This window comes from Macrotis lagotis, chromosome 3, assembly GCF_037893015.1.
Source record: "Macrotis lagotis isolate mMagLag1 chromosome 3, bilby.v1.9.chrom.fasta, whole genome shotgun sequence".
In the NCBI taxonomy this organism is placed as follows: Eukaryota; Metazoa; Chordata; class Mammalia; order Peramelemorphia; family Peramelidae; genus Macrotis; species Macrotis lagotis.
In genome coordinates, this window is record NC_133660.1 from 223278345 (window position 1) to 223306131 (window position 27787).

General features: G+C 45.0%; 1 protein-coding gene across 3 annotated transcripts in view; it reads right to left on the minus strand.

Moving 5' to 3' along the window:
* Positions 1–27787, minus strand: part of FGFR3 (fibroblast growth factor receptor 3) — a 92073-nt gene that overhangs the window by 23459 nt on the left and 40827 nt on the right. For 2 of the 3 annotated variants that reach the window (XM_074229948.1, XM_074229950.1), the window contains exons 4-9: positions 24988–25041; positions 10640–10809; positions 9389–9512; positions 8969–9159; positions 3231–3375; positions 689–879 (exon numbers count right to left, since the gene is read on the minus strand). In XM_074229948.1, the coding sequence (XP_074086049.1) occupies positions 689–879; positions 3231–3375; positions 8969–9159; positions 9389–9512; positions 10640–10809; positions 24988–25041 (875 nt within the window). Of the gene's footprint in view, positions 1–681; positions 880–3230; positions 3376–8968; positions 9160–9388; positions 9513–10639; positions 10810–24987; positions 25042–27787 lie in introns of all 3 variants that reach the window. The other variant, XM_074229947.1, reaches the window with a different exon arrangement.

A 27787-nucleotide genomic window follows, 5' to 3' on the forward strand; every position in this document is an offset into this window, starting at 1 on the left:
AGCAAAGTCATCCTCAAAGACCTAAAAGGTGGTCATGAGGGGAAGGGCCCAGAGAGTAGGACCAGAAGTTACCAGGATCTATGGAGGGTAAGCAGGTGAGATGATTCAGTAGAACTAAGGTCTCTTTTCTCTGACCTGGTGACCTTGGGACCTCTTGAACCATCTTCCTCCAGATGGGACAAAGATCAGATCTGACCTCACCATGGGCACATGCTCTTATTACAATTTAAAATATTAAGTCACATTCTTATAATTTCTTTGGTACCTATGAGGTTTGTCGAAATTTTCCTCCCAAGGTGCATCTGAGGTAGTGAGCATGTTGTTATGCCATGGAACCTGAGTGAAAGCCCTTAGTCACAGAATTAATTAGCAAGGATCAGAATTTGAACTTAGATCTCCTGACCAAGCCTAGAACTCTTCTCATTCCAATACATTCCCTGCTTAAGAACTGTCTTATTTATCTAGTCACTGGTAGTACCGAAGACTTTTCTTAGAAATATTTCTGTTAAAATCTAAAGAGAAATACATCTAACGCCCAATTCCAAAGCAAATTTCTAAAAGCCAGAATAAGAACCTGAAGGCTCTTCCCCCAACCACTATCCAGTCAAGGTGGGGGGAAAGGGGATAGGAGGGAGGGAAAGGATTGTAGGAGGAGGGGGCTCGGAATCTTGTATCTACTTTCTGTTACCTGTCGCTTCAGTGGGAACTTGGACACCTTCTGGACAGTGGGGGTGTTGATAACCTTCTTGGAGGGCATCTTTAGTCGACAAATGGCTACGGCAACTGCCACCACCACAATGAAGAGACAAAAGCCAAGCCCGTAACTGAGGAGGCCGGCAAAGACGCTGCCCGAGTCATCCACTTCAACCATTTCTTCAGCTGGAGAACGATGGGAGAGCAGGTTAGGAGCAGAGGAAGGAGGGGAAAGCCCAGGGTGGGGTTGAAATGGAGAGGGGAAGGAAGGGAAGGGAAGGGAGGGGCAGGGGAGGTCAGATATCTAATGGGCAAGAGGTCTCTTCCAAGATGCAGCAAGGAGCCCAGTACAAAAGGGATGCTCTTGCTGTGGCACACGAGTGTCTGTGTGTCTCTCTCTCTTTGTGTGTACGTGTGGGATGTGATGTCTGCCTAGAAGCTCAGGGAGCGCCCAAGGGAAAACTGACCCAAGGTCTCAGAGATAATAGGTGACCGAAGGAGAATTCAAACTCCTGCATGACCTTAAGTATGTCAGTTTGTGCCTTTCCCAATTCCCCCTAACCTTAGTATCTTCCCTGTGAGATTATCTTTAACTGATTCTATCTTTATTTGTACGTGGTTGCCTAGTGTCTCTCTCCATTAAACTGTAAGCTCTATGAAGGGAGGAGCTGGCTTAATCTTTCTTTGTAAACCTTGCCCTTAACACAATGCCTAGTAGAAGACACTTGTTGACTTGTTTCTATTTCTACTTGTCTTTTAGAGATCTCAGAGACTAGCCCAGCTCCTCATTTTTACTAATGAGGCGAAGTTGAATAACATGAGCAGGATGACATAGGTTGTCAAATAGCAGGAATAGGATTCAAATCCAAATCCTGTCCACAAATTCAATCCTACTGGACACAGCACAGTACAGAGAAAAGGAGTGCTAGGTTTGGTGGTCGGAAGACCCGAGGTCAAACCTCTGAGTTGCTCCTGGATACCTGCAAGATCTAAGTCCCGTCCACTTCCCTCTCTAGGCCTCAGTTTCCCTAATCTATAAATGAGGGGGGGTTGGACTAGATACCCTCTGTGATCTCTTCCAGGGCTGTGGTCTCATGATTCACCTGTGGCCTCTTAGATGTCTGTGTGAGTTTGCATTTGGTTTTGTTCCTGTGTCTGTGTGTAGATTCATCTTAAAAATCTGAGGCTGGGGGAGAGGACCTTAACAGAGAGTGTTGGGCAGGCCAAGACAATGTTCTCGGCAAACTCTTTTGTATAACTCGGCACAAAACTGGGTTTGCCTGTAAAAGTCAGAGGGAAACTTGCTGTGTGTGTGTGTGTGTGTGTGTGTGTGTGTGTGTGTTTTGTTTTAAGTCTGTAAACAAAAATAACTAAATGAGAAAAAGATTTGGGCAAAGTTTCCAGGGCCTGCTTTCCCAGACATTCCTTGGGAATTCTTCTTTCTCTGCTTTGGAAAGGGCACTGGTTCTAACCAGACAATCCATTTTATCAGGGGATTGGATTTGCCAAAGCTCATTTCCAAACACAGTATTAGGGACTAGAATCTGAAATGGCCCTGACCAAGATGGTGGACGTTAGGGAGATGGCCTGGGGAAGATGGGGAAGAGGAAGGAAGGGGAAAGGAGTCAAAGAACTTGGAACTTCAGGAGGGCCCTGGATGCACAGAGCCAAGGGTTCCCACCTTCCCTGATTTGCGAAAGGAGACCAATTATGGCCAGCAGAGCACCCACAGCTTCCCATGTTGTGAGAGCTTAGTTATGCCAAAGGAACCAGTGGGTACAGCCCCCCCCCCCATAGCTTTCTATAGTTGCTGAGTGACTGAGATCAATTATAGGGACAGATGGGAGAGTACTTCAGGGCAAAGAACCTTGGACACAGGTTAGGCCACTGTCTGCTGTGGTTCCAGTTTACTTACATACTGTACAAGGTGACTATCTTCTACACATGTGGGCAAACTTGACTGGCAAGAGAACCCTGTTATGAAAGTTGTCCAAAGATCTCTCTCTTTTCTTAGGATCCTAAATGGGATCCCAGAACCAGAAGGAAATTTTAGAAAATCACCATTTTGCAAATGATGCAGTTGAGACCTAGAAAGTGACTTCTCCCAGCTAGTCAGCAGTCATACTAGGACTAGGACTTGGGCAGGCTCACTTTATACCAGCGTCCATACTCCTGGTTGTCAGAGTGGAAATTGGAAGGCCTGGATGCTTATACCATTAAGATATTCTGCTTTCTAAGAAGAAACATCGAGGCCATATTGTTGATAAGGGAAGGAAGGGGAGAATTCTATTCTGTGATGGTCAGTCTGGATGGGATTGGCAATTTAGGATCTTGAGTTCCATTTGCAATTGAATCTGATTTCACCGGTCCCCTGTCCGAGACAATGCATGGCTGACCTTGGGAAGGTCTTGTTTCCTGTACCCCCACGGGTGGCACACTTTGGCATTTCTAAGAATCCCACACTGTAGAATTCCCAAGAGGAAAGATGGGGGGGCGGGGACCAGGCCCAGATAGGAAAGCAGGAGGGAGAGGAGTACCTGGGAGGACCATCAGCCAAGCAGAGTGGTGGGAGAACCCAATAGAATTCCCAGCAAGACAAGTATACTCCCCAGCATCCTCAAAGGTGACATTGCGCAAATAGAGAATTTCTAGTTCCTTATCCGTTGTGTTAACTCCTGCCGTCTAGAAAGACAAAAAGACACACCGAGATAGGAAGGGCAGCAAGAGACGGAGGAAAAGGAGCTGTTCAGCACGCAGAAGATCACCAGCTTTCACAGGCAAATTGTCCGACACAGATTGAGAACCAAACCAAACCAAAAGGAAAGGTCATTCACGCGGCCCCATCTTCCCTTTCATTCCAGACCCCACTGGCAACCTGTAGTTGAAAGCAAGGGGTTCCCTTCACCAGGCATTTTACTCTGTCCCACTAAAGCGGCAGCATGCAAGCAAAACCATCTCAATGGAAAAGTCACCCCACAATGTGACTGAGGGCGGGGTGTTAGTACAGCGGTTTCAAGGAGGAGCTAGGAGCTCAAGGATGGGTATGAATTTGTGAAGCAAAGAACAGAAAGGTTCATTTGTCTTGAGTACAAGACAGTAGGAATCTGAGCTACGAGAGACCTCATCTAGTCCAACACCCACATTTTTAAATGGGGACACTGAGGCCTGGAGAGAGAATGGCATCTATACTGTTAGTAAGTGATGAGTCAAGATTTGAATCTCCAAATCCTGTGCTTCCTTCATCCTGGTAGGCCACCTCTTGGGGGAGGGGGATGAGGAAGGCCCATTTTGGAGATTCCAGATTAACATTGCCAAAGAATATATATAACTAACAACGAACCTACGCTGTTTGTAGTTTAAGGGTTAGGCAAAGTAAGGAAAGGGACTGGACAGAGAGACTAGAGGTGGGAAGAAAGAAGTTGTTGATGATGAAGTAAGTGCATACATTAACAATGCTGCTAGACCATGTCTTTTGGCTTGCATGTCCTTCCCGGACCCTGACTGACCATCGAGTATGTTCTTTTTTGTTGTTGTTTTTGCAAGGCAATGGGTTTAGGTGACTTGCCCAAGGTCACACAGCTAGGTCACATCTGAACTCAGATCCTCTGGACTCCAGGGCTAGTGGAGTCCAGAGTCCACTACGTCACCTAGCTGTCTTGATTATGTTCTTCTAAGAAAATAATCAGTATGCTTAGGTGACCCTTCTCACAGGTAGAGTAGAAAGTTCACAGTGCTGCCAGGTAGCATCAAGCCCAATGTCCCTCATTTTAGAGTGGGAAAACCCAATAAGGGCAGTGATTTAACCAGGGTCACTTAGTAAGGGAATGGCAGAACCGAAACTCAAACCCAGATCATCAGACACATTAACTACCACCTAGGACCCCTTATACTATGCCATATTTTGAGGGAGAATGGTCACAAGCATGCATTCCTAAATTTTGCACTCATCATGGTAATGGGGTAAATTTTGAGAAGGAGAAAATGCTGAGAAGAGGAGGTGTTTCTATGTTTAAAAAGTTCAGTCACTTTATTGTGGGAATTTTTCCATTGTGTTTGATGATTGACACTTTAATTCAAAAGTATATACATATTATATATATATACATTAATATGCTATATATATATACATATACATATACACATAGATACATAGCAAAGAATTAAGATCAAGCCATTCAGCACCAGATGATAGACTGTGTAACCAAATGATTTTTTTCTTTAAAAACTTGATCAATTTCTTTAAAATGTTAAAAGCTCATTCCTGCGTGTCGCTAAGGCTTTGGGACAGAGTCAGTCTACAGTTACCTGATCTGGATTTGCGAATGTGGAGCCAAAATGGCTTTTCGGCTATGCCTACGAAATTGTAGGCTCTACAAAGGTATTCTCCTTCATCCTGTTCTGTCACATTGAACAGATTCAAGCTAGCGTCTGCTTCAACCATATTGCTGAACCACGACTGCAGGAACAGATAGAAACCTGGATTTCAGTATACCACAAACACCATCCGCCACTGGGTGCTTTGTAATCTCTTCCCGAGCCTTTGGCTCTTTTCCTTTGCCTTGGCCACACTGTTCACATCCTTCTTCTCCCCCTCCCCTTGCCCTTGCCCAGTTGGTGGTATCCTCTTTTCCAGTGATCCTGATCCTAAGAACTGTGGGAGGAAAATGATGTTACACACACACACACACAAAACCCCTTAGAACTCAAAACTAGAAGGTACCACCTTGAGAATCATCTTGTTTATTCCCTCCTATTCCTTGTTTTACAGGTAGGGAAACTGAGGCCAAGACTTGTGTCTATAGCTGCACAAGTATAGAATGAAATATATATATATGTATATGAAAAATATATAGTATAGAATGAAATGCAGTGTTAAGAAGGGAAGGTTGCACATACAGATGAAGGAGGTCTTCCATCACAGAGGGGCTTAGCTGGGACAGGCGTCTGTGTCCTGACTTGGCAAATACGGTTTCAATTATCAAAACTCCAAAATAGAGTTTGGAGACAAAATACAAACAGCAGCAGCAGCCAGAGCCCAGCTGCTGGCTCGGCTTTTTTGAGTGGTTACATTTTCCACTGGGTAGAGGACATTTCTCTTTTTAAAAAGGGCTGTGCAGAAACCAGTGAGAAAAGAATATAGATGATCATACAGAGAGATGAGCACCCAGAGCTCCCAGTTGACAGACCACTCCCTCCACCCCATCCCTCTTTTCTTCAAAGCAGGTTCCCAAGCATTGAATGGCTATTTCACTTTGAGAGTTTGATGGCTAAACTTTATTGGATTGTTCTTGGAGATTTCTATTGCTGCTATCAGGGTAGGAGTGGAAGATGAGAGCCAAGCAAAATCACGTCCCCAAATTTTAGGAGGAACCAGAAGCACAGCCATGGGGGGGGGGGCAGGTGGACCCCTGAGCAGCTGATATCTTATGTAAACTAAGGGTTATAAAAGTAGTCAAAACTGACCTCTTCCCCCTCCTTGTCCTCTGAATATATCTGACCTCTGCTATCAAGGAGCTGAAGAAAAGATTGGTATCATCAAGATATCCACTTGGAGTCTAACTTGGGGCAAAGTTTATTTTGAGTCAAATTCTATGGAGTTTGAATTCTTCTTCCTCTCCACCTGAAAACTAGCCCAAAGATCCTCTTTGCTACCTATAATCTCCTCCCTTCTTTTTTTCCCCCTCCCTTAGGACTTTGGAGGGTCAGTAGGGCAAGATGCCAGGGCATAACCAAGAACACTTCAGGTGGTTATTCCCCCTGCTCAAAAACCTCCTATAATTCCCTAGTGCCTCAAGGGCAAAGCTCCACTTGGCACTCAAGGACCTCTCTGGCTCTAACTGCCTACTCCATCATTTTGGGTACCCTGTGATCCAGCCAAACTTGTCTACTCACTCATCTTAACCTCTCATTTCTAGTGTTGAAGACGTTTCCCAGACCTGGAATGGACTCTCCCCAGTCTCCACCTTTCTTCTACAACTCAACTCAGGTAATACCTCCTCTTCCACGAAGTCTTCCTTGACCTTCCTTTTACCCCCACTTTCCCAAGCTTCCCTAAGCACTTTATCGAGGCCTCTCCTTCACCTACACCACCAGGTATGCATTCTAGCTCTGTGATCTCCGTTATCTCCTCCAAAAGGGCAGAGGTTATGTCTCATTTCAATTTTGAATTCCACTCAGTTTTGCCCAGTCACAGGCATCTGATCAATGTTTGCTCCACGCAAACAATGCTTATCACATGCGATTCTGACAATTCACCCTGTGGGTTAGGCAGGGCTGAGTATTATTATCCCCATTTTTCAGATGGGAAAACTGTGGCATCACAAAACGAAATTAAGTGGCCAAAGGTCACACACCTGACAAGTGGAAGACCTGGGAGGGTAGAAACCCAGATTTAGAATTCTTCTTAAAGAGCCCAAGTGGTGTTGCTCCAGACTTGGAGAATGGGAAAGAAAAGGGGGGACAAGACTCAGGGTACTCTGCCAGAGAACCTCTCTTATAATAGGGGGCGATGCTGCTAATCTGGGTTTGTTATTTACCAGTCTTTAGACACACGTCATCCTTTAAAGACAATGGGGGGGGGACCCAACATCCCCTCATTTGGTTGACCCTGACTTCCTAGCAGTATTGGGTGGCAGCTGCAAAAGACATTAGTGAGTTAAGGAAACTCCTTAAATAAGGAGATAAGGAAAAAACCTTCCTAATTCTTCCAGCTATCCCAAAATAGAATGAGTTGTTTAGAAGGGTGGGCCCAGGAGATGAGCTCTCTGTTCCTGATAGTCTTCAGGAGAGCTTCAAATGGGATTCATGCAATGTGGGTTCTGAATACCAGACTCCAGATTTAACAAGGATTCTCTTTCCCAGTCCTGTTTCCCTTTATAAACAGGTTCACCAATTGGCCTCTTCAGGCCTGCCACCCAGAGGGAGGAAAGTTCCAAGAATCTCCTCTAAGGTTTGGACATGTGTGTGTCTGACACATCTGTGTTAAGTGTGAGTGTTTGATGTCATGGTGTTGGGCAATGCAGTGTTGGGAAACCCCTTCTCCGTGACCAGAAGACAATCAAACTCGATGGCATGGGAGGGAAGAATGATGATGGAAATAAGATAGTGGTGAACTCTCCCAGGAACATGGGGGACTTGCCCTAGACATCTACAGCAAGTGTCCTTTTCCTGATCCAAGAGATCTGTCTAACTAATAGGAATGAGGCAGCTTCAGATTCAGTCTGTAAGATTCAATGTAAGGCCCTCCACACAGGCTTAATTATTTTTCAAGCTTCCTACCATTGGAAGAGATAGAGGTCATCCTGATTTTATCAAGGGAAAAACTAAGGCATGGGAGAGAAGGCAGGCACCCTGGTGCAGGTGGCATTGGAAGCAGGATTTGAATTATGCATAGACTACTGAGAGGTATTGATGGTTGAGGATGGGTAAGTAGTGCCATTCTAGATTTGAGGAGCATATTGGGGATAGGAAAATTCACAGGGACAGAGGAGGACAGTAATTAGGGAAAAGCAGGGTGGCTCCTGCCTATTGAAGGCCTTGAATGATGGACAGACAAGTTTGTATTTTATTTTATAGGCAAGTGGGAACCACCAAAAATTCCTTAACAAGAGGAAATTTGAGATCAGAACCATATTTTATGGTAATCATAATCAATAGCCTGTCTAGTGTGGGTTGGAAAGGGAAACAAAAGAGTCAAGACCAGGAAGAAGACTAATCCAAACAAGAAGCAATGAAAGCTTAACCACAAGATGAAAGAATAAAATAAGATAGAAGAGAAACCAATGGGATTCTGCTAATCCAGAGGGAGCACTTCATGGAAGTTTTAAAATGAAGATGCTCAGACCCCTCAGAGGTAGGAAATGATTTGTGCCAGTTATGGGAGAGAAGGTTTCGGAATCCAGGTCTCCTAACTCCTAATCAAAAAGGTGTCATTGGCATCCCCATTTTAGAGGTGGGGAAAATGAGACACACAGAAGTTAAGTGACATGTCCAGGATAACAGAGCTAGTGGCTGAGGCTGGATTAGATCTTGGGTCTTCCTGACTCAGGTCCAGTTAGCTGGTTTTGAGGACTGAATGAAATTATGTTTGCAAACATTTAGTACAGTATCTGGTATACAGCAGGAATTTAATAAGTGCATGTTCCCGCCCCCTTCTTTTCTTTCCCCAAAGTGGAGAGTAGGAAGACAAATGAACACTGCTCTAAAGTGAGAAAGAGGAGAAAAAAGATACCTTTTCTTCTCCCATCCCCCTTCTACCCAGTACCTAGCTACGAACCTTGAGGACGGTGACGTAGGGTGTTCCATCAGGGCCATACTTGCTGCCATTCACCTCCACGTGTTTCAACCACTGTATGTGGGGCTGGGCATCGCTGTACACCTTACAATGGAATTCTACGTTGCTCCCCACAACCACGGTCTGATTGGCCGGGAGGCCGGCCTGCAGAATGGGCCGATGAGGGGATCTCTCTAAAAAAACAACCGGAGAGGACCCAGTTCTAGACTTCTGATGGACTGGGGGTGCTCTCAGAACCCTTTTCTACTAACCTCAGGGATTTCTATCCCACCCCTTCCCATCACTCTTCCAAGCATCCTCCTGATGCAACTGTAAGATCCATACTCCCAATTAACTAGTCAAGAAATCGAAGACTCTAGGAGTATGATCAGGGAATTTCAAGAGTTGGGGGGGAAGACTCACCCAGGACATCCAGTGTGTAGGTTTGTTGGATGCTGCCATATTTGTTCTCCACCACGCAGGTATAGTTCCCTCGGTCTGAGGGCACCACGCTCTCCATGACCAGACTCCACTGTTGGTGCCTCAGCTACAAGAGGAACCAATGGCAAACAGTGAGCTTCTAGGCAGATTTTCTCTCTCTCTCTCTCTTAAAACTGTAGGAAGAATTCTCCAAAGGATGGATCACTGAACAGAAACTCTCCAAGGTGGAGAGTGCTTTGAGATCAGCTAGTCCAAGCCTCTCATTTATAGATGATGTCCCAAGACAGGAAGTAAACTGGTCCAAGTCAACCAGTGAGACTGGAATCCAGGACTGCCCAGTTCTGCCCTACCCTTGATGAAAGAATATGATCCACTGGAGACATTGAAAATTGTAGAATTTTTGTGTGAGAATTAGGCAGGTTTTCCTTATCTACCCTTCTAAGCAACTCATTCTATTAGGAAGGAGTTTCCTTAACTCCTTCATGTTTTTGGAGCTACCACCCAGTACTCCAAGGGAGTCAGGGTCTACCAAATGAGATGTTGGGTGCCCCCCCCCGATTTTCTTTAAGGGATGTTTGTCCAAAGACTGGTAAACAACAAAGCCAGCTTAGAAGTATTGCTCCCTATTGTGAGGCCCACCTCAGGCAGGGGGTACTCATCCATCAAGTCCTCCTTGATCTTCCCCTCTACCTTCTCCTCCCAAGGGTGCTTTGTTTGGTTTAACAGAAGGAACAATAGATTTGGAGCCAAGGACCCGACTTTGAATTCCAGCTCTGACATGAACTATTTTTTTCTTTTTTAAATCTCAGGGAAAAAAATAAACCTTAGCAAGCTCCCAGAGAGGATTTTTTCCTACTTAAGTAGATCTGGCACACATTTTCTGCAATTTACAGCCTGAGTCATCCAGGGTCACAGAGATAGGACTTGAACCCACATCTTCAGACTTCAAAGTCAACTTATTAACACTATGCCAGGTTTCCTCCCCTACTGGCTGAACCTTAAGTTTTTGGGTTTGTTTCACCTTCTATAAAATGGCAGGCTTGGTCTCAATGATCTCAGAGGTCCCTTTGATGGGGGGGCTAATGATACTTTGGTTTCTAGTTATGAATGGGCTGGTCCCACCTTCCTCTCTAGACTCTTGAGTTCGTTTAGGGGCAAGGTCTCTCTTATTTATCCCATCTTCCCCAAACACAGCAGATGCCATGGATGATGAAGGGAGATAAGGTCTCTCACCTTAATCCCCCCAATCCGATGTTCTCCCTTGAACTCTCTGCCATTCTTCAGCCAGTAGATGGAGGGAGTGGGATTGCCCGCAGCTGGACACCGGAAACGGACTGTATTTGCAGCTGGGACAGCGAGGAGTTTCTTATCCATTCGCTCAGGGCGGGTCCAGTATGGTGCACCTGGGGATGGGGGGGGGGAGATGGAAAAGTTCAGAGGAAGTATTGTCTGCTAACTTTCATCACACCAAGACAAGCAGCTGAACCCTAAGATCAGATGAGGATGGGAAAGGGAAGGGTCAGAGACTTCAGCGAAGGCAGAAAAATTCATTGATCAAGGGACTGAGATGAAAGACATCACAGAGTTCCAATCTAGTCTGGTCCCTTCATTTTAGGGAGGAGGGGAAGATGCTTGACCAAAGTCATCATCCAGGGAGGAAGGAGACAGACAAATCAGAATCTGAATCCACGTCCTTTGAGGCAAATTCAGTGTTCTTCTGATCCATCAAGCTGTGGGGAGGGCAGAAATCTCTTCTGCACCCTTAGGAACCTCAGAAGCTGACTGGGGAGGGTACACAGATCATGTGATTTGGGACAAATTACCACCCCTCTCTAAATTAAAGTTTTCTCATCTGAGGAATGAGAGGAGTCAGATGCAATGATCTTGGAGACCCTTTCAAGAATGGATATTCTTTTGAGACACACAACTGGCAAGTTGAACAAGGGATGAAATGTAGAAAGAATATGGACTTGGGAGTCAGGGAACCTGGGTTAGCATCCTGGATGGGCAAGTCATAGTTTCTCTAGGACTTGGTTTTCTCATATGAAAAATGAAGGGCTTTTTTTTTTTAATAAAAAGAAATTTAACTTGACAAATACCAAATAAAATGCTCATATACTTTGTAGAACAAAGAGGTGAGGAAAGTGGAGGCTCACAAGTATTGCTTCCAAGGTTACAGATCAAGTACCAGAGGCAAGGCTTGAACCCTGGACCTCTGACTCCAAATCTGAGGCTCTCTGGCCTCTCAGTTCAGTCTCTTCCTCAACCTCCTCCTTGGTTCCCCTTGGCTGTCGAGACCTGCTGGGGCAGGCACCTGGACATGCTGAGTGAGAACAGAGCAGGAGCCAGCTCCCTGGGGAGTCAGAGGCACAATGCCCAGGGAGCATCCCCGAGAGCCTCCTCGCCACTCCCCACAGGGGTGTGGGCATCCTTAAGTTGCTGGGGGGGAGGCCACCTCCCTCATGTTACAAATCCCAACAGCCTAATGATTTTACAGGTTTGCCTACTTTTTAATATCTTCTCACGGTGCTGCTGGGTGTGCCGGGCCCACAGAATCTGTCCTGCCACAGCCTCCCTCACCCCAGCCCCACCCTGATGGGCAGGAGGCTCCTGGTACAGGCAGAACACACCTTGCCAGAGAATGGGACCCAGTGGGGACAGGTGCCCCATTCCCTGGGCAGAGGAAAGAGTTCTTGAGGTTGGTCCTCTGAAGCCCTTCAAAGAAAGGCTGACTGAGGAGATCCTGAATCAGAAGAAAGCCTGCTGAGCTTCTTCCAGCTTCCTTCCAGAGCCTACCCAGGCAGCCTCTTCTGCACAACTGCCCTTGGCTGTTCAGTGCCCCCCATCACCTTGTATTTTTATACATGTCAATATACATATCACATATACACACACGTGCAAACACAAATAAGTACAGATAACAGATATGCACTGTGCATGTGAATATACAATGAATCTGAACACGTGTGTAAAGGTGTACACACTGCACAATACACATGGATGTAAACTGCAACTGAACATAAACACACATAATACACATACATACACATATGTGGACAAAAATAGACAAATATTTTAAAATAAAGAATCATGGAGGGCAGGGGAAATTTTACTTTTGTCTTTAAATCTTTAATGTCTGGCACATAGATTCCCCAGATCAAGGATCGTAACTAGGCCTCAGTTTCCCTACCTGTAAAAGAAGGGGTTTAGACCAGCTGGTTTTGGCATTTTTATTTCTGAACCCAGGAATCCCCAGACTAAGGATCCTATCTATGCCTCAGTTTCCCCATCTGTAAAAGAAAGGGTTTAGACTAGCTGGCTTTGGCATTTTACTTCCAAACTCAGAATCATAAATATGCCTCAGTTTCCTCATGAGGAGTTTAGACTAATAGACTTCGGCATTTTTTATTTCTGAACCCTGGGTTCCCCAGTCCAAGGAGCAGAACTGTGACTCAGTTTCCCCACCTGTAAAAGAAGGGGTTTGGATAGCTGACTTTGGCATCCTCCTGCTGAACTCATGATTCCCTAGGTCAAGGAGCATAAATATGCCTCAGATGCCCTAACCTGCAGGTGATGATCCTGCCATTCCAGCCTAGCCAGCAACTACTCCTCCGCCCTCTGATGCCCCTCTGATCCCCACCCTGTCTTAGTTCTGAGCAGGAGTGCTGATCCAAGCCTTTTTATAGCCTGGTATTCCTCCCAGAAATTGGAGGCAGTATTGTCTAAGGACTGTGTCTATGTTAGCCAGGACTCCTTTGAGAGTCTGGGGAGAGGGATCCTTTATGAAGGGGCTGCTGTGGTTTGCAACATCAAGAAGTTCAGAGAAACACCAAAAATTTAGAGTGTGTGTGGGGGTAGACTTTTGAAACCTTCCAATCAATCAATCCCCTCATTTAACAGGAAAGAAAAAGTTCTAGAGAGGGGAAGGGGTTTGCTTGCTGCAAAGGTGACAATAACAGGTCTGGATTCCCCCAAAAGTGTTCTTTCTCCTAAATCATTACACTATGCATCCATACCCTCTTCCTCCCTCCAAAACTTATAGTGACAGGGAGCTCACTAGCTCCCTCAAAACCTGGATGGGAGGAGGCAATGAGCTCCTGGGAAGCAGGAAAAACCCTAATAAACCAACCTAATGAGTTGGTCCTCTTCAGGCCTCAAACAAAAGACTTCATTTCTTGAAGGAGTCCAATCAGATGACTGCTTCATTGGACGGCCAGGGCTCTCAGAGGCACAGACCAGAGGAGATTTTAGTTCTACACTGAAAGACCTGGAGACTCTCCTTTATCTGACCTCACCCCATCATTCAGGGACTGTGCCTAGAAATCTCACCACCAGGGATGCATACTAAGGATGTTACTGATGGAAGAAACAAAAGGCTCATGGATACAAACATATTCCTAATAGCTCTCTTCTTAATAAATAGCACAAGACTAGAAACAAATGCAGAAAGCTAACATTTGGGGAGCAGATGAACCAACTGCGGCTCCTCAGTATAATGGAATATTATTGTGCCATAAAAATGGGAAAGATAATGAAAAAAAGACACAGGGGGAGATATAAATGAAAGGGTGCAGAGTGAAGAAAGTAGAAGAGAAACATACACATGGACTCTTACCATCTTAACAGCAACAAAATCCAGAATACGCAAAGGAAAAATATTTCAGTGGGGGACACATGAGCAATGGGAATCTCATCAGTATTTTATTAAAGTTAATAGAAATACTCAATTTTTTTTAAAAGGAGTTCCTGTTTTCATGTATAATTCCTTAAAATCTTTTAATATTACAAGCCAGGGCTGGAAGTCATAGAATTCAGAGAGCAAATTAATTCCCCCCCCCATTTTACAAAGGTGCTCTGAGAGATTAAAGAATCTGTCCGAAGTCACATAAATTGTCACTCAGACCCCAAATCCATATACTTCTCATGATATCATACCTCCCACCTTAGTTCAAACCCCAGTTCCACCATTTCAAAGCAACTTGCTCCCATCCCAATCTTCGCCTCAATTTATCCCTCTGTGAAATGGAGATAATAGTGCTTGCCCTGTGGTGGTGAGGATCAAATAGAGAGAGAAAAGCTGTCAGGATGCTTTGAATAAGTTCAAAAAGACCACAGTCATAAAAATCTCTTCATTATCTGGGACTCTACTCTCTCCTCCTGCTCCCTCTCAGCACCTTCCCCAATTATTCTCTTAACAAGCCTCCCTCTTCTCTTGTCTCCTTAGTAATTAGAGCAGAGGCAAGAAATGCTTTCTTGGTGTCTGAGAATGCCAGCTTGAAAGTGTGGGAGCCCCTTCAAGGGCCACAGGGAGCAGGGGAGGAAGGGGCCCTCACCCCCAAGTTCCTTGGCTCCCTTCCCCATCTGGGTTCTGATTTCTTGGCATCTTGTGGAAGGGTTTGAGTTACTGCCCAACCCCTGGAGCTGATCAGGCCTGAGTTCTGATCCCCCCCCCCCCAACAGTAGAACTGGTTTTTCTCCTTCCTTTGGGCTCAGGTTGTTGTCTCGGCCTTCAAGCTGCTACTTGTGCTAGTGAGAGGGAGAGGGGGCAGGTGAAAAACTTGAGGGGTGAGGTGGGGTGACGTGTGGGGGGAACATAAGAGCCAGCTTAGAAAGGCAGCTGGGTCTGCTGAGTCTCCACTGACTATACACCTCTGGCTGGTGGAGTCAACTGAATTCACAGCCTTGAGGGTCCAGAGAAATGACTCCACAGCCTCTTGGGACCCCAGGCTCTGTGTGTTTCCCACCGCTCATCTCTTCCCCACGATATCCGAGATTAGAGGTTCTGGAAGGGAAAGAGGGAGAAGAAACGAGGAGGGAAAAAAAGACAGGAAGAAGGGAAGAGAAAAGGGAGAAGAAGAAGAGGGGCATCACAGATCCTGAACAGAAGGTTCCTTAGCAGTCATCTACTTGAACTATCTCATTTTACATATAGGGAAAATGACTTGCCTAACATCACACAGGACTCCAATTCAAGCCCTGTGGTTCCAAAGTTCCTTTTCTTTGCACTAATGAACAAGAGGAAGGAAGGAAGGAAGGAAGGAAGGAAGGAAGGAAGGAAGGAAGGAAGGAAGGAAAGAAGGAAGAAGAGAGTGAGGAAGAAAGAAAGGAAAAGAGGGAGGGGGAAAGGAAGAAAAAGGAGGAAGAGGAAGAAAGGGAGGAAGGAAAGGGAGAGTCAGAAAATCAAAGGGAAAAAAGGCAAAGGGAAGGGAAGAGACAAGCTGATGTTTTCCCTGCCAGCTCAGGTTCCCAAGGTGAGCTTTGCTATTACAATCAAGTAATGGGAAAAGCAAGCAAGGAAATGGTGGGGAGGAGAAGGAAAGTTGTCTTAAGTGGACCAACTGGTTTCTTTATTGGGACCTGAGACTACTGCCTACCTTCTTAACCTCAATTCCTCTTGGCCTTGGTCTTTTGGGCTCAGCTGGTACCCATGGTTTTCTCTTACCTTACTTGTGAGAAAGGCTGGCGCCCCCCCCCCCATCCTCCTGGGTTCTGCCCCTACAACTTTCTAGCCTGCAATTTTAGAGCCAAGTCCAGTAGCATCATTCACTTAGGAGAAAAGTTCTATTTTCAGTACTGCCTTTCATGAACTAGGCAGAGTGCCACTTTGACGATGAACTGGCTTTGTGACCTTGGGTAACTCACTTCCCCTCCCTGGCAGCTTAAAACAATAACCCTGATGTGAGATCACTTCCCAAACTCTGCCCCCTCACCCCTTCCACAGAACTCTCCCTTGTAACAAAGTTCAGCTAAGCAAAACGGATCAATATATTTTTTAGGTCTGACCGTGGCTCCCATCCCCAATCTACCCCAAGGGTCCACCATTCTTAGCCAAGAGGAGGCCACTGAACTGATGGAACCAGGTTCTGATATCCCTGCACCTTCTCATTTTCTTCTCTGACAGTAATTCGGCCCTGCTGTACTCACAGGGCTGTGGCAGGGTTCAAATGAGAAAACATAGGACTTGAAAATGGTTAGTAGCTGAAAAAACCCTTTAGAAGAATGAGTGTTTATTAGCTGCATTATCAAGCAACTTTTCTGATCATGAGATCTAGACTTTGGAATGGTTAGGGCAGTGAGTCCAACATCATTTGACAGGTTAGGAAATAGACAACCAAGGCCTAGGTCTGAGCAGAGCCAAGGATTAAGCTCACAGAGAAAGTCTCAGAAATACTAAATATTTAGTTCTTATTTTGGGGACCTCAGTTTTCCTCGCTGTAAAATGAATTGGACTAAATTGGTGGGTTTGGTTTTTGATGCTATCTTCAATGAGCCTTTCAGAGAACATTAGCAACTCAAGTGAAGATGTCAGTGTAGTGAAGAGAACCTAGGATTTAGTATTAGAACCCAGAATTTGGGTTCAAATCTTTGCTCTGCTATTCATCCCCTCCTCTCTTCTTTGGGAGACCCATCCTTTATAAAGTGGGTGAGTGATTGGTGCTATAGCAGATGACCACTAAGGTGCTCTCCCAACCCCCTAGAGCTCTACATTATGTGGTCCCAGAACTGTTATCATGCTGATACAGCTAACAAACAAAAGGAAAATTAACTGGATTAATTATAAGACTCCTATTTCCCAGCTCCTGAAACTCTACTCCAGAGAAATCGAGGGCCTGGCTATTAGTGTCTCTCCCGAGTCATAAATCTCAGCCCCTGGGAGTAAAGAACAATGCCAGGGCAGAGGGAGGTGGGGCGAGGGAATGAGACAAGCTGCCCTTTGGCAGGTACTAGGAAGGCCTGGTGCCCAATGTGGTTCCCATGCCAAAGATCACTGGGATACCCGGGTCATGGGTTCACCTGCCTGGCATCCATTTGCTGCCAGCAACTCCCTGTATGTCCCCATAGACTTTCCTTGGCTGCCTCTGTCAGGGTGGGGGTAGGGCCATGGTTGGCAGCTCGATCCTTCCAAAGCAAAGGTGCTCTTTCAGTTTCAAATAGACATAAATTTAAAGAATGCAAATCAATAGCAACAACCATTTGTAACTCAAGGGGACTGATAATAAAGCCTGCTACCCACCTTCTGGTCAAAAAGGTTGGACTCAGGCTACAGAACGAGAGACACAGATAGACAGACAGATGAAGATAGACACATACATAGCCAATATGGAAATTTAATTTATTTTGCTTGCCTATGAAAACTGAGGTAAACAGAGTTAAGTGATTTGTACAGGGTCAAAAAGCTAGTAAGTGTCTGAGATTGGATTTGAACTCAGGTCTTCCTTACTCCAGGGCTGGCACCCTATCCATTTCTATTTATAAGTGAAATAACAGCTATGCCCATTTAAACAATACTTTTAAAGTTCACAGAGCATTTTCTTCACCATAACCATGAGAAATAGGTAGGATAAATATTATATCCACTTTTAGTTGAGGAAACAGTGTCAGAAGTCAAGTAATTTAGCTCCTCAGGATCACAGAGACTTGAACCCAGGCCTCCTGATTTCAAATTCTGTTCTCTTATCTGTCATAGTAGGCGCTGGCTACTGGGGAGGGAGGCGTGTCAGGAGCCCCAAGACCTCCGGGCTGCAGATGTCTAAGCATCTTGGCCCTGATGGCTCTCTTCCTGCTCCAGGGGCCTGAACCTTCCTGGCCAAAGGCATCCCACACAGCCAGCACCACCTGTCTTGGGGCAACAGCCACAGATGACTTCCATCCAAGCCACCTTCCACAGAGATGGAGAACATTCAGCTGGAGTGGGGTGGCCCTGGGGGCTGGCCAACAGTTTGAGGGGTGGCAGGGAATAGGGCGAAGGGCCAACTGCTAGGGCTCCTAGCACCTGGTCCACTCTCCCCTCCCGGGACCCCCAGACAGACCCCGTCTCCATGAGTCTTTTGTGTATCTTCTTTTCCTTCTCCCTAATGGTGCTGCCTTTGGCTTCCGCTGTAGATTTCTAATTTGTTCCTGGTTTTGTCCAAGGGTCTGTTTCCCTCCGATTGCTTCTTTGTGTGTCCAGCCGTTACTGGGCATGTGGGGGTGGGGGAGGGACAGGGGATGGATGGATAGAGAACATAAACTCTGCCACCCACCTCGGGCAGCCTGGCTTCGCCCAGATCCCTTCCCTCCTTCCCTGGGTTCTAAGGATGGAGCTCATTTGGAGATCAGACACACAGCCTATCTTCTCTAAGCTCTCTCTGATACCACAGATACTCAGAACCAAAAGAAATGTGAGCTCAAAGTGAACTCAGGTCATTTAGACTAACACCCTTATTTTTATAGAAGATGAGCTGAGGGTCCCAGAGGTTAGGTGATTTGCTCAGGGTCACACAGCTAAGATGGCTGAGTTAGGACTCAAACGACAGCTCTCTAACTCCAAATACAGTTCCCCTTTCCATGGGTGACCAGTGTTCAAATCCAGGTTCTGTTGTACTCCATTCTCTAGATATGAAATGAAGGGGCTCTCAGGTTCACCCTAGCTTAAGATCTGAGGATCTAATCAGCTGCCCTCCAACTGCCTTAGGAGGAAGCAAGATCACACTCATAGGAGGCCTTCAAACAGGTGTGATTATTTCTTAGGTCCAGGTTAGAGGAGAACCCCTGATAGCATCTGAGGTTCTAAAATAGCATTTTCCTTTTGTTCTTTGCTTAAACACAACCTGTTCCATTATCACACATCTCACCCTACCCCCAAAACATTCCCTTCTTGGATCCGTTTCTTCCTCCTCTGTAAGCTGAGGGGTTGAGAAGATAGCTAGGATGCATTTCAGCTCCAACTCTCCAGAAATTCCTATGAAAATCAGGCATTTTGTTGATGGGGCAGAGGTGGGTTTTTGGGTCTGTTTAAAGAAAAGGAGGCAATTTATTTCCACCTTTAAAAAATGTGCATACCAGCACTGGTTGTGGAACCATAAATCACTGATGAAGAAACAAGCTTGTAGGTGGAAAACGGGGGGGGGGGGGGGGGCGCCACATATTTATGTGTATGTGTAGAAGTCATGGAGGAGGTGAGAGAGGGGAAGGATGAGGAGGAATGAAAAAATGAAAAGGGGGAAAATCTGTCAGTGCTACAGGGTGAATGGGTCCTGGGGACCATGTGTACCAAGTACTAGCTTTTTCCAGGGTGCTTCACTCAAGGTGTAGCCCCCTCCCCATCCACTGCTCATTTACTTATTGGGAGAAAGGCTGTGACCACCCATCTTTACTTGAATGACCAATTAAAACTGGGCTCTGCACTTAGAATAATTAACAGGCTGAGCATCCGTTGAACAATTAGGGGAGGCCTCGCCATTTGCCATTCTGCCTAAGCCGGAATCCACTCTAATTGTATAATGGGCCTAATGGAGGCCAGGGCCGAAGGGAGATGTAATTGGCCATAACCTTGCTTCTTTAAAGGTGCTGTAGACTCCGAATAAACAGATACAGTTGGCAGAAAAAAAAAGATAATTTTGAAGACAGAGATCCAAGGCCAGCTGTTAAAAGAAACTTGGCTCTGACAACTTCAGCAAGTAACTCCCAAGGCTGAAGAAGGGACCAGCCCAGCTTTTCCCCTCCCTGTTTCTAAGTCACCTTGTTTACACTTATCTATAGCGCATTTTTCTTGTGATATTGCATATTATACTCATCTGAGATGGTATCTGACAATGCCCCTTCCTCTTGGATCATGGTTAACTAAGTTACATTTATTTACATATCTTTTTAATAAACTTATACATATATTATCTATATATGTAATATACTATATACTATATAATAAAATATATATTTTTCTATAGCCTATATTTAATGTAGATGCATTGAAAGTGGGGGTTGTTTAATTCATCTTTGCATCCCAGTCCTGAGAAAGTCCTGATATGTAGTAGGCACTTACTACTGGATTGTCAGTTCCTAACAGAGGCTAATCTATTCTTTCCTTTTGTTGTTGTTTCAGTCTTTTTCAATCATGTCCAACTCTTTGAGACCCCCATTTGGGGTTTTCTTGTCAAAGATATAGAAGTGGTTTGCCACTTCCTTCTCCAGCTCCTTTTACAGATGTGGAAACTGAGACAAACAGGGTTAAGTGACTTGCCCAGGGTCACACAGCTAATAAGTGTCTGAGGCTGGATTGAAGGTGCAACTATCTGATTCCAGGCCTGGTGTTCTACCTAATGTGCCACCTATTTTTTCCCAAGAACTGAACCCAACAGAGGATGGGGCATTAAGCAAGAGGACATTATAAAGACTGTTAGAGTGGTTAAGTGGGTGTCAATCACTCCTTTCTCCCCATCTAATATAAAGCCTTATTCACCATGGAAAGGTAGGTGAGGAAGCTCGGGCTCCCCGGGTTGCACTGGCACAGCTAGAAGTAAACCGTATATGAACACAATCAGTGTAGACAAGATTTGGGGGTATATTAATCCTCCATATGTTTTCATATCCATTCTCAGAAACAAACTATCTGTGAGGGAGGTGAGGCAAGGCTCTTTTTTGTAGGCACTTTGTTCACAGTCTAAACTTTTTATAAGGTACTGTGGTCTGTAATGGGGCTACAGAGAAAGGGAAAAGACAGTGCCCGATCTCAAGGAGCTTATAGTCTAATGAGGAAATTAAGCTGCTAATAGCTATGAACAGGCAAGATGGATAACGGCATCAATGGAAGTAAGCCAGGGAGGTCATGAAGAAGAGAGAGAAAATTCTAGGCAGGGGAAGGGCTAGGGGGCCTATGTGGGGAATAGTTAGGAAACTGGTTGATGTCACTGAGAACATGGAGGTAAGCAGAGTGTAAGAAGAATGGAAAAGTCTATGCAGGGGTGTGTGTGTGTGTGTGTGAGAGAGAGAGAGAGAGAGAGAGAGTGAGAAATGGCTCTGAAGGCCAAACAGAGGATTTTTTCCTTTGATCCTTGAAGTGAGAGGGAGCCAATGGCATTTCTTGGGTAGGGGGTGCCAGGTCAGACCTGCTGAGTGGCAGATGTATTGGAGTGGAGTGAGACCTGTGGCAGGCAGACCAGTCAGCAGGTTACTGCAAGAGTCCAGTCATGAGGTGATCAGAAAAGTGAGCCTGAGGAGATCCAGTCATTTGTCCAAGGTCTGAAGCTATTGAGGAGGCAGAACGAGGAATCCATGCCAAGTTTCTGGTGGGGTAGAGTGGGGTGGCTTAAGTTCAATGAACACTTGTTCCTCCTTGAACACTGTTGGAATTGGAAGAGGCCTTTGAGATGATTAAATCTAGCCTCCCCTTTTTAACAGAAGGGAAACTGAGGACTATAGAAGGTAAGGGGAGAGCCAAGTCACCTAGGGAATAAGTGGTAGGAATTGGAAGACTCTGTGACCATCACATAGTTGGAAGGCTGGAGAGGTCCTGTTCAACTAGCCTGCTCCCTGCCCCAAGCAAAGTGACTGAATACTTCAAGAGATGGGGAACTCATTACCTCTCCCAAGGCAGCCCCTTCAATCTTTGGATAGCCCAAAGGTTAGTCAGGAAGACTTTGCTTTTATACTGAGCCAAAATCTACTTCTCTGACCCCAAATCTGGGGTTCTTTCCATTGCAGTGTGACTCCAAAATAAATGCTTTGTTCAATTCAAAACAAACCCGGTTAAAATTTCTACCAAAGTTGGGAATTTCCCCATCATCTTTGGTCTCAAACAGCTTTCAGGTCTCAAATGTGAGGTGGGCAAGAGCCAAGGAATGAAGGTATCCAGAGTTGTTGCTTCAGGCACAGGGGCATCCTTGTATCTGGGACTGAATAGTCTACACCTACTTTCCTAGCTCTGGCCTTGCTCTGGCCTTTTTTGCCCATCAGTCCCCTTCGACTGGATTTGTCATCTCAGCCAAAGTGGAGAATGGGGCTTTTTATGTTTTCCCATGTGTGTGACTTGTATGACCCTCCCTTTTCCAGCATGCTCTCTCTCTCTCCCCCCCCCCTCCCCCTTGCCTGGAAGAATAGAGAGAGCCTCTCTAACCTGGTCTAAAAATACATGTGGCATCTCAGAAAGGAATATCTACACAAGAAGCAAAAGGAACTCTCTCTCACACACACACACACACACACACACACACACACACACACTCTTCTAAGGCACAAAAAGTCCTTCATTTGCGGATCCTGGTTGCTAAGATCTGCTGATGTTTGCTGCTATTTTGTCAGAGGGAAGAAGGGAGAATTGTGCAGAAATGAGGAGTTTTGTCCCTCCTTCAGCCCTCCCCCCATTAATGAATAAGCATCCGCAGCCCACTAACTGCTGCTGATGGGGCAACTTGGCACCTGAGCCTGTAATTACGGTCCCTCCCCTTATGAGGCTCCAGGGGAACAAACCCAGGACAGTGAGGACCTGTCTCGGAGAGGCTGGAGGCTGAACATTGAAACATATTTCCAGCGGGGCTGAAGAGGAGCCAACGCACATACAGCTGACCTGGAACTCAAATACAGGCTATTTGTTGATCAAAACACACACACACACACGCACATACACACACACACGCACATACATATATGTGCACACACATTCTCACTCCAAAGTATAAAGTGTGTGTTAAAAAAAAAATCCAAATCTACCCAAGCCAAGAACACTGCAGGCAATCTGCAAAGAGCCAGCTCCTGGTCTCCAGTGGGGCCCAGCCCAATCCCAAAGCACCAGGGCAGGAGGACACAGTGCTCCTGAACTCGGGGAGTCCACAGAGAAAGTTCAAAAAAAGCAGGGACCCCCCTTCCCCCAGGCTGACTCTCCCCGACCTGTGGTTTGGAGCCCCTCATTTTCTATGTCACAACTGTCTGGGTGGCTACTCCACTCCATTTCAACAAGTTCTATCTGAATGTATGCTTTACAGCCACCTAATGCTAGGGAGATAAGACATGGCCCCTGCCCTCTACAGTCAAGTCCTACCATTAACAACATTTAGAACATTTCTGGAGCGCTTTAAGGTTTACATGAAGCGGGAAAGACAGTTGTAATTACTCTCATGTCATAAATACGGACGTTGAAGCTCAGAGAAGTTTTGTCTACATTTGTCTGATTTGTTTATAATAACAAAACAAGTAAATATTTTGAGCTGGGTTAACAACTGGTCTTATGACCAGGGTTCTTTTAGTATTCTATTTAGTATTTAGTATTAGTTCTATTGTCTCCTCTGATAACTCCACTGGAGAGGTAAACAAGCCATTCTGTGAGATCCAAAGGGACTCATTACTAATGGGAATAGGGGGAAGAGAATCATGGTGGGCTTTCTGGAAGAGCTGGCATAATGGGCTGAGCCCTGAAGTCTGAGTAAGGAAGATCTAGTTTCAAAATTCACCTAAGAGCAACAATATTGTCTGATGAAGAACTGTGAATGACATAGTTATTTCAGCTATTCAGTGGTCCAAGACGAAGCATGCTATCCGCCTCCAGGAGGAACTGATAATGTTTGAATACAGACTGAAGTGTGTGTTTTTTTTACTTCGTCTCTTTCATTTTTCTTTTATTCAGATCTTCTTATTCAAAATGACTAATATGGAAATGTTCTACATGACTGCCCTTGTATAACCTTTCTCTGATTGCTTATTGTCTCAGGGAGGAGGGGTGAGAGGAAGGGAGGATTAGAATTTGGAACTCAAAACTTTAAATAAAAATTAAAATAAAAACAAAGCAAAATAAATTCCACCTGTGGAATTTGGCTGTGTGACCCTATTCAAATCACATGATGGATCTGTGCTTTAACTTCCTCATGTGTAAGATGAGGTGTCTCTAAATTAACAATTTTTTGAATAAAAGAGGGCGGGTGGGCAGACCAGTCCAGTCTCACTGGACTGAACAGAGAGAGAAGATGAATGTGACACTGCAGTGTGCCACCACCATCATTTTTCAATCTCTTTTTAGACTCCAGTTTTCCATCTTGTAAAATGAAGGACAGGGTTAGATGACCTCTGTAAGGGATATTGAAAGGAACCATGGCATTCTGGGTACTTGATTTTAAGTCAGGAAATCCTAGATTCAAATTCTGTTTCAAGCACTCCACTAATTGTGCAGACCTGGCCAAATCCCTTATTGTCTCTCAGCCTCAGTTTACTTCTCTGAAAAATGGGGATAATAATACTACCTCCCAGGGTTGTGGCACTGATATTTGAGAAAGAGCTCTGCAAACCTTACAGAAACATTCATTATTGCTAATCTACTCATCCTCAATATAATAATTCACACTTCTATAGTGTTTTAGGGTTTACAAAGCATTTTTTCTACCCAAGACCTTGTGAAGTAGTGCAATTATTAGCATCCTAATAAAACTGAGATCCAGAGAGGACAAAATAGTGACTCATTCAATATGGGGGAAAATTCAAAAACTACGTTTGTGCTCCCAATCATTCTCCTGGTCAGAATTAACAAGAGGTAGGAAGGGAATAAAGTATAACACGGTAGGTGTGGGAAGAATTTCCTTCATGTGGGATAATCTAAGCCCTCTGTTAGACAGAGGACCCAGGTCTAGAGAAAGGCCACAGGCAGAAATGAAAGATGCATTTGGTTGGATAATTATATTTTGCTTCCTTCAGCAAATTAATGAGCCTTCCCAGCCACCCCCAAGGAAATGACAAAGTCAATCTCAGATTGAATGTTTAATCCACCTTTGAGTTTCCATCAGATTAAAGCACTCATTGCCTCCCCACTAAAAAGAGAAAAAAAAGGACCTCCAAAGCCTTACCTGCATCTTCTCCTTCATCCTCATCATCTTCATCATCACCAGAAGATGGAGATTCTTAGAAAATAGAAGAAAGGTAGGGAAGAAGGGGAGAAGAGGAGAAAGAGCATCCATCACTCAAGGTCTAAGTGAGTCCAGCCTGGATTACCCAAGGCTACAATTATTCCCAAACCAGCAAGATAATCTTCATACCCACCTCTTGCCTAGGTGTATGTCTTGCTCCTCCCACATTAGAAAGTAATCCCTTAGGTGTCCAATGAGAAGAATAAACTTAACTCTAAATAGCCAGAAAACTTGGAAACTTGGACAAGGTCACTGACAGAATCTGAGTGACTGAGGGAAAATATGGTCCAACCTCCTTATTGAGGCGGGAATCCCTTGTAGACCTTTTTAAAGGTGGGGAAATAAGTGGATGTGTTTATGCAGGGTGCTCAGTGTTCACAGTGCAGGTCCCTTCCATTGCTGAATGGATGCTAGGAATGATGGATTAAAATGCACAACTGGGCATTGAAACCATTCAGTGACATTATGACCAGAAAGTCGCTTGGCAGATAATGGAATTCCTGTCTTAGTGGTGTCCTTACACATTCAAAATGGCAGCCTGTCTTGAGATGTGGGGAACACAGATAATTAAAACTGACTTTTAACAGATCTGCTTGTCTCTGTTTTTGCTCCTTCATTTATCTCACCATTTTCTTATCTGACAAAGTGACTGGTTTGCTCTATAATCTTCCATGGCTCCCAAGTGCCTCCCCAGCATTTAATATCCACTGTGGACTGGTGACAAGGTTTCTCCTTTCCACACATATCATGCTACAGCCACACACTAAAATATCTCTATGCTGTGAACTTATTGGGCCTTTGAATCTACCACAATCTAAACATAGAGTCTTTCCCCCTTTCCCTTTCTTCTGGAAAATCTCTTCTGGTCCTTTAAAGCCCAGCTTCCTCCAAGAAGCCCACCCAGCCCGTAACAACCTTCCCTCTTTTGCCCTGTCCTGGTGAACTGTAGATATCCATGAAAGCACTGAGGGCAGGGTCTTGTCTTAACTAAACTTGTTCTGTAGAACATAATGGGAAATTTATAAATGCTTAACAAGTTAAAATGTTAAAAATAATAAATAGTAGTCAATGAGGTTCTAAGAGCACCCCAAAGTTGTTATAGTCCTTTCTCCACCATAAAAATCCTATAAGGGAGGCAGTACCTTTATCCCTATTTTACAGATGAAAAAACTAAGTCTCAGATTAGGGAAATGAATTGCTCATGGTCACTTGGCTAATAAATGTTAAATTTAAGACTTGAACCCAGATCTCCTGATTTTAAGATTAGCCCTCTTTTTCTTGGACTGGGGTTACCATGAATGATAAAGGACCTCATGGGCCAGCAGAAAAAGGAGGGCTGAGGCTTAGAGGGGAGAACGCTTGCAAGCTCTAAATTTCTAATCCTCCCAAACTATGGTTTTTGAAGATGGGGCACAGGCCCTGGTGAGAAGGGCTTGGACTAACCACCCAAAGCCAAAATTCCTGCAGGCCTATCCCAACTAGTAGATTGGGAATGACATTTCCCTTCCTGAGAAGGAGCTGAAGGGTGTTGAGAGGAGACACCGCCAACCCAAGTCATTAGCATCAGAAGTCTGGCAGATGAGGAGGAAAACTGAGCAAAGTCAACTTATTTTAACTTCAAGAATTCCTTCTATTCTTTTCTTTCCTCTCATCACCTTCCCTCAGGACCTCATCTGAGGCTGGGCCTGTCATCTCTGTGGTTAGAGGAGAACCCCCTCCTATTCTTTATAAACCAAGCCCTCCCGTGAGTTCATTCTCACTGCTAAGGCAGGCAGCGTACTAAACTAGTAGAAGAAACTCCACAGGAGTGAGAGCTTCTGGATTTGAATCCCATCACTATTATTTACTAGCTGCGTTGTTTTGGGCAAGTCACTTTAAGGACCCGAGATCTGGCAAGCACTTCTGAGAGTCACCTGGAAACTCCCTCTTGTCTCTGAATGAATGATACAAGTCATTACAAAGGGTGTGCATTACCCACAGAATAGGGGAACATCCTTATCCTCGGATCATGGGAAAAGCCCCCCTCTCCTACCTTGCCAGTATCAATTCTACAGGTCAGGGGGACACTGAGCCCCCTTAGGTCAAGATGACATACTCCTAACTCCCATTAGGAGAAGTTGGTCTTTGTTCTATCTCCAACAGTGGGGTTGAGCTTCAGTAAACCATTCACACTCTCACCCCATCCTCTAGGATAGAAATATTAACCAAAGGCCTCAGTGAATGTGGCCAACAATATACCTGAGAATGACCTGAACTCAAATAAATTGGCAAATATTTAACAAAATAAGTAAAAATACAACAAAACAGATAATATTGTTTTAAATCTTAGTTGATATATAGTCTGTAAGGATCCATATTTAGTAGTTTCCTATTTCTGTTTCAGCTTGACACCACTGGTCTAGACACTCTCTGGTCAGATCCAGTCAACCATGGGGATCTGGACCCATGACTGTGGCCTCATTGACATCATGCTCTAACTGGTTGGAAGACATTTCAAAACCAGACACTGGTTCCTGCCTTGGGTGCAGTGAGAGGAAACGAGATGACTGAGTCTTGAGGGCTAAGAGAAGAAGCCCTATGTACTTGAGGGTCCTTCCTAGGCTTCCCCTGTGATTTCCAGGGGGCCAGGATGTCCTTAGACCCCCCACCACGACCATGCAGATCACAGTCCATCTCCTCCCTCTCAGCTCAGAGGCTCCTCAAGTGTCCTGAGAAGTCCCCTCTTGGCCATCTTACATTT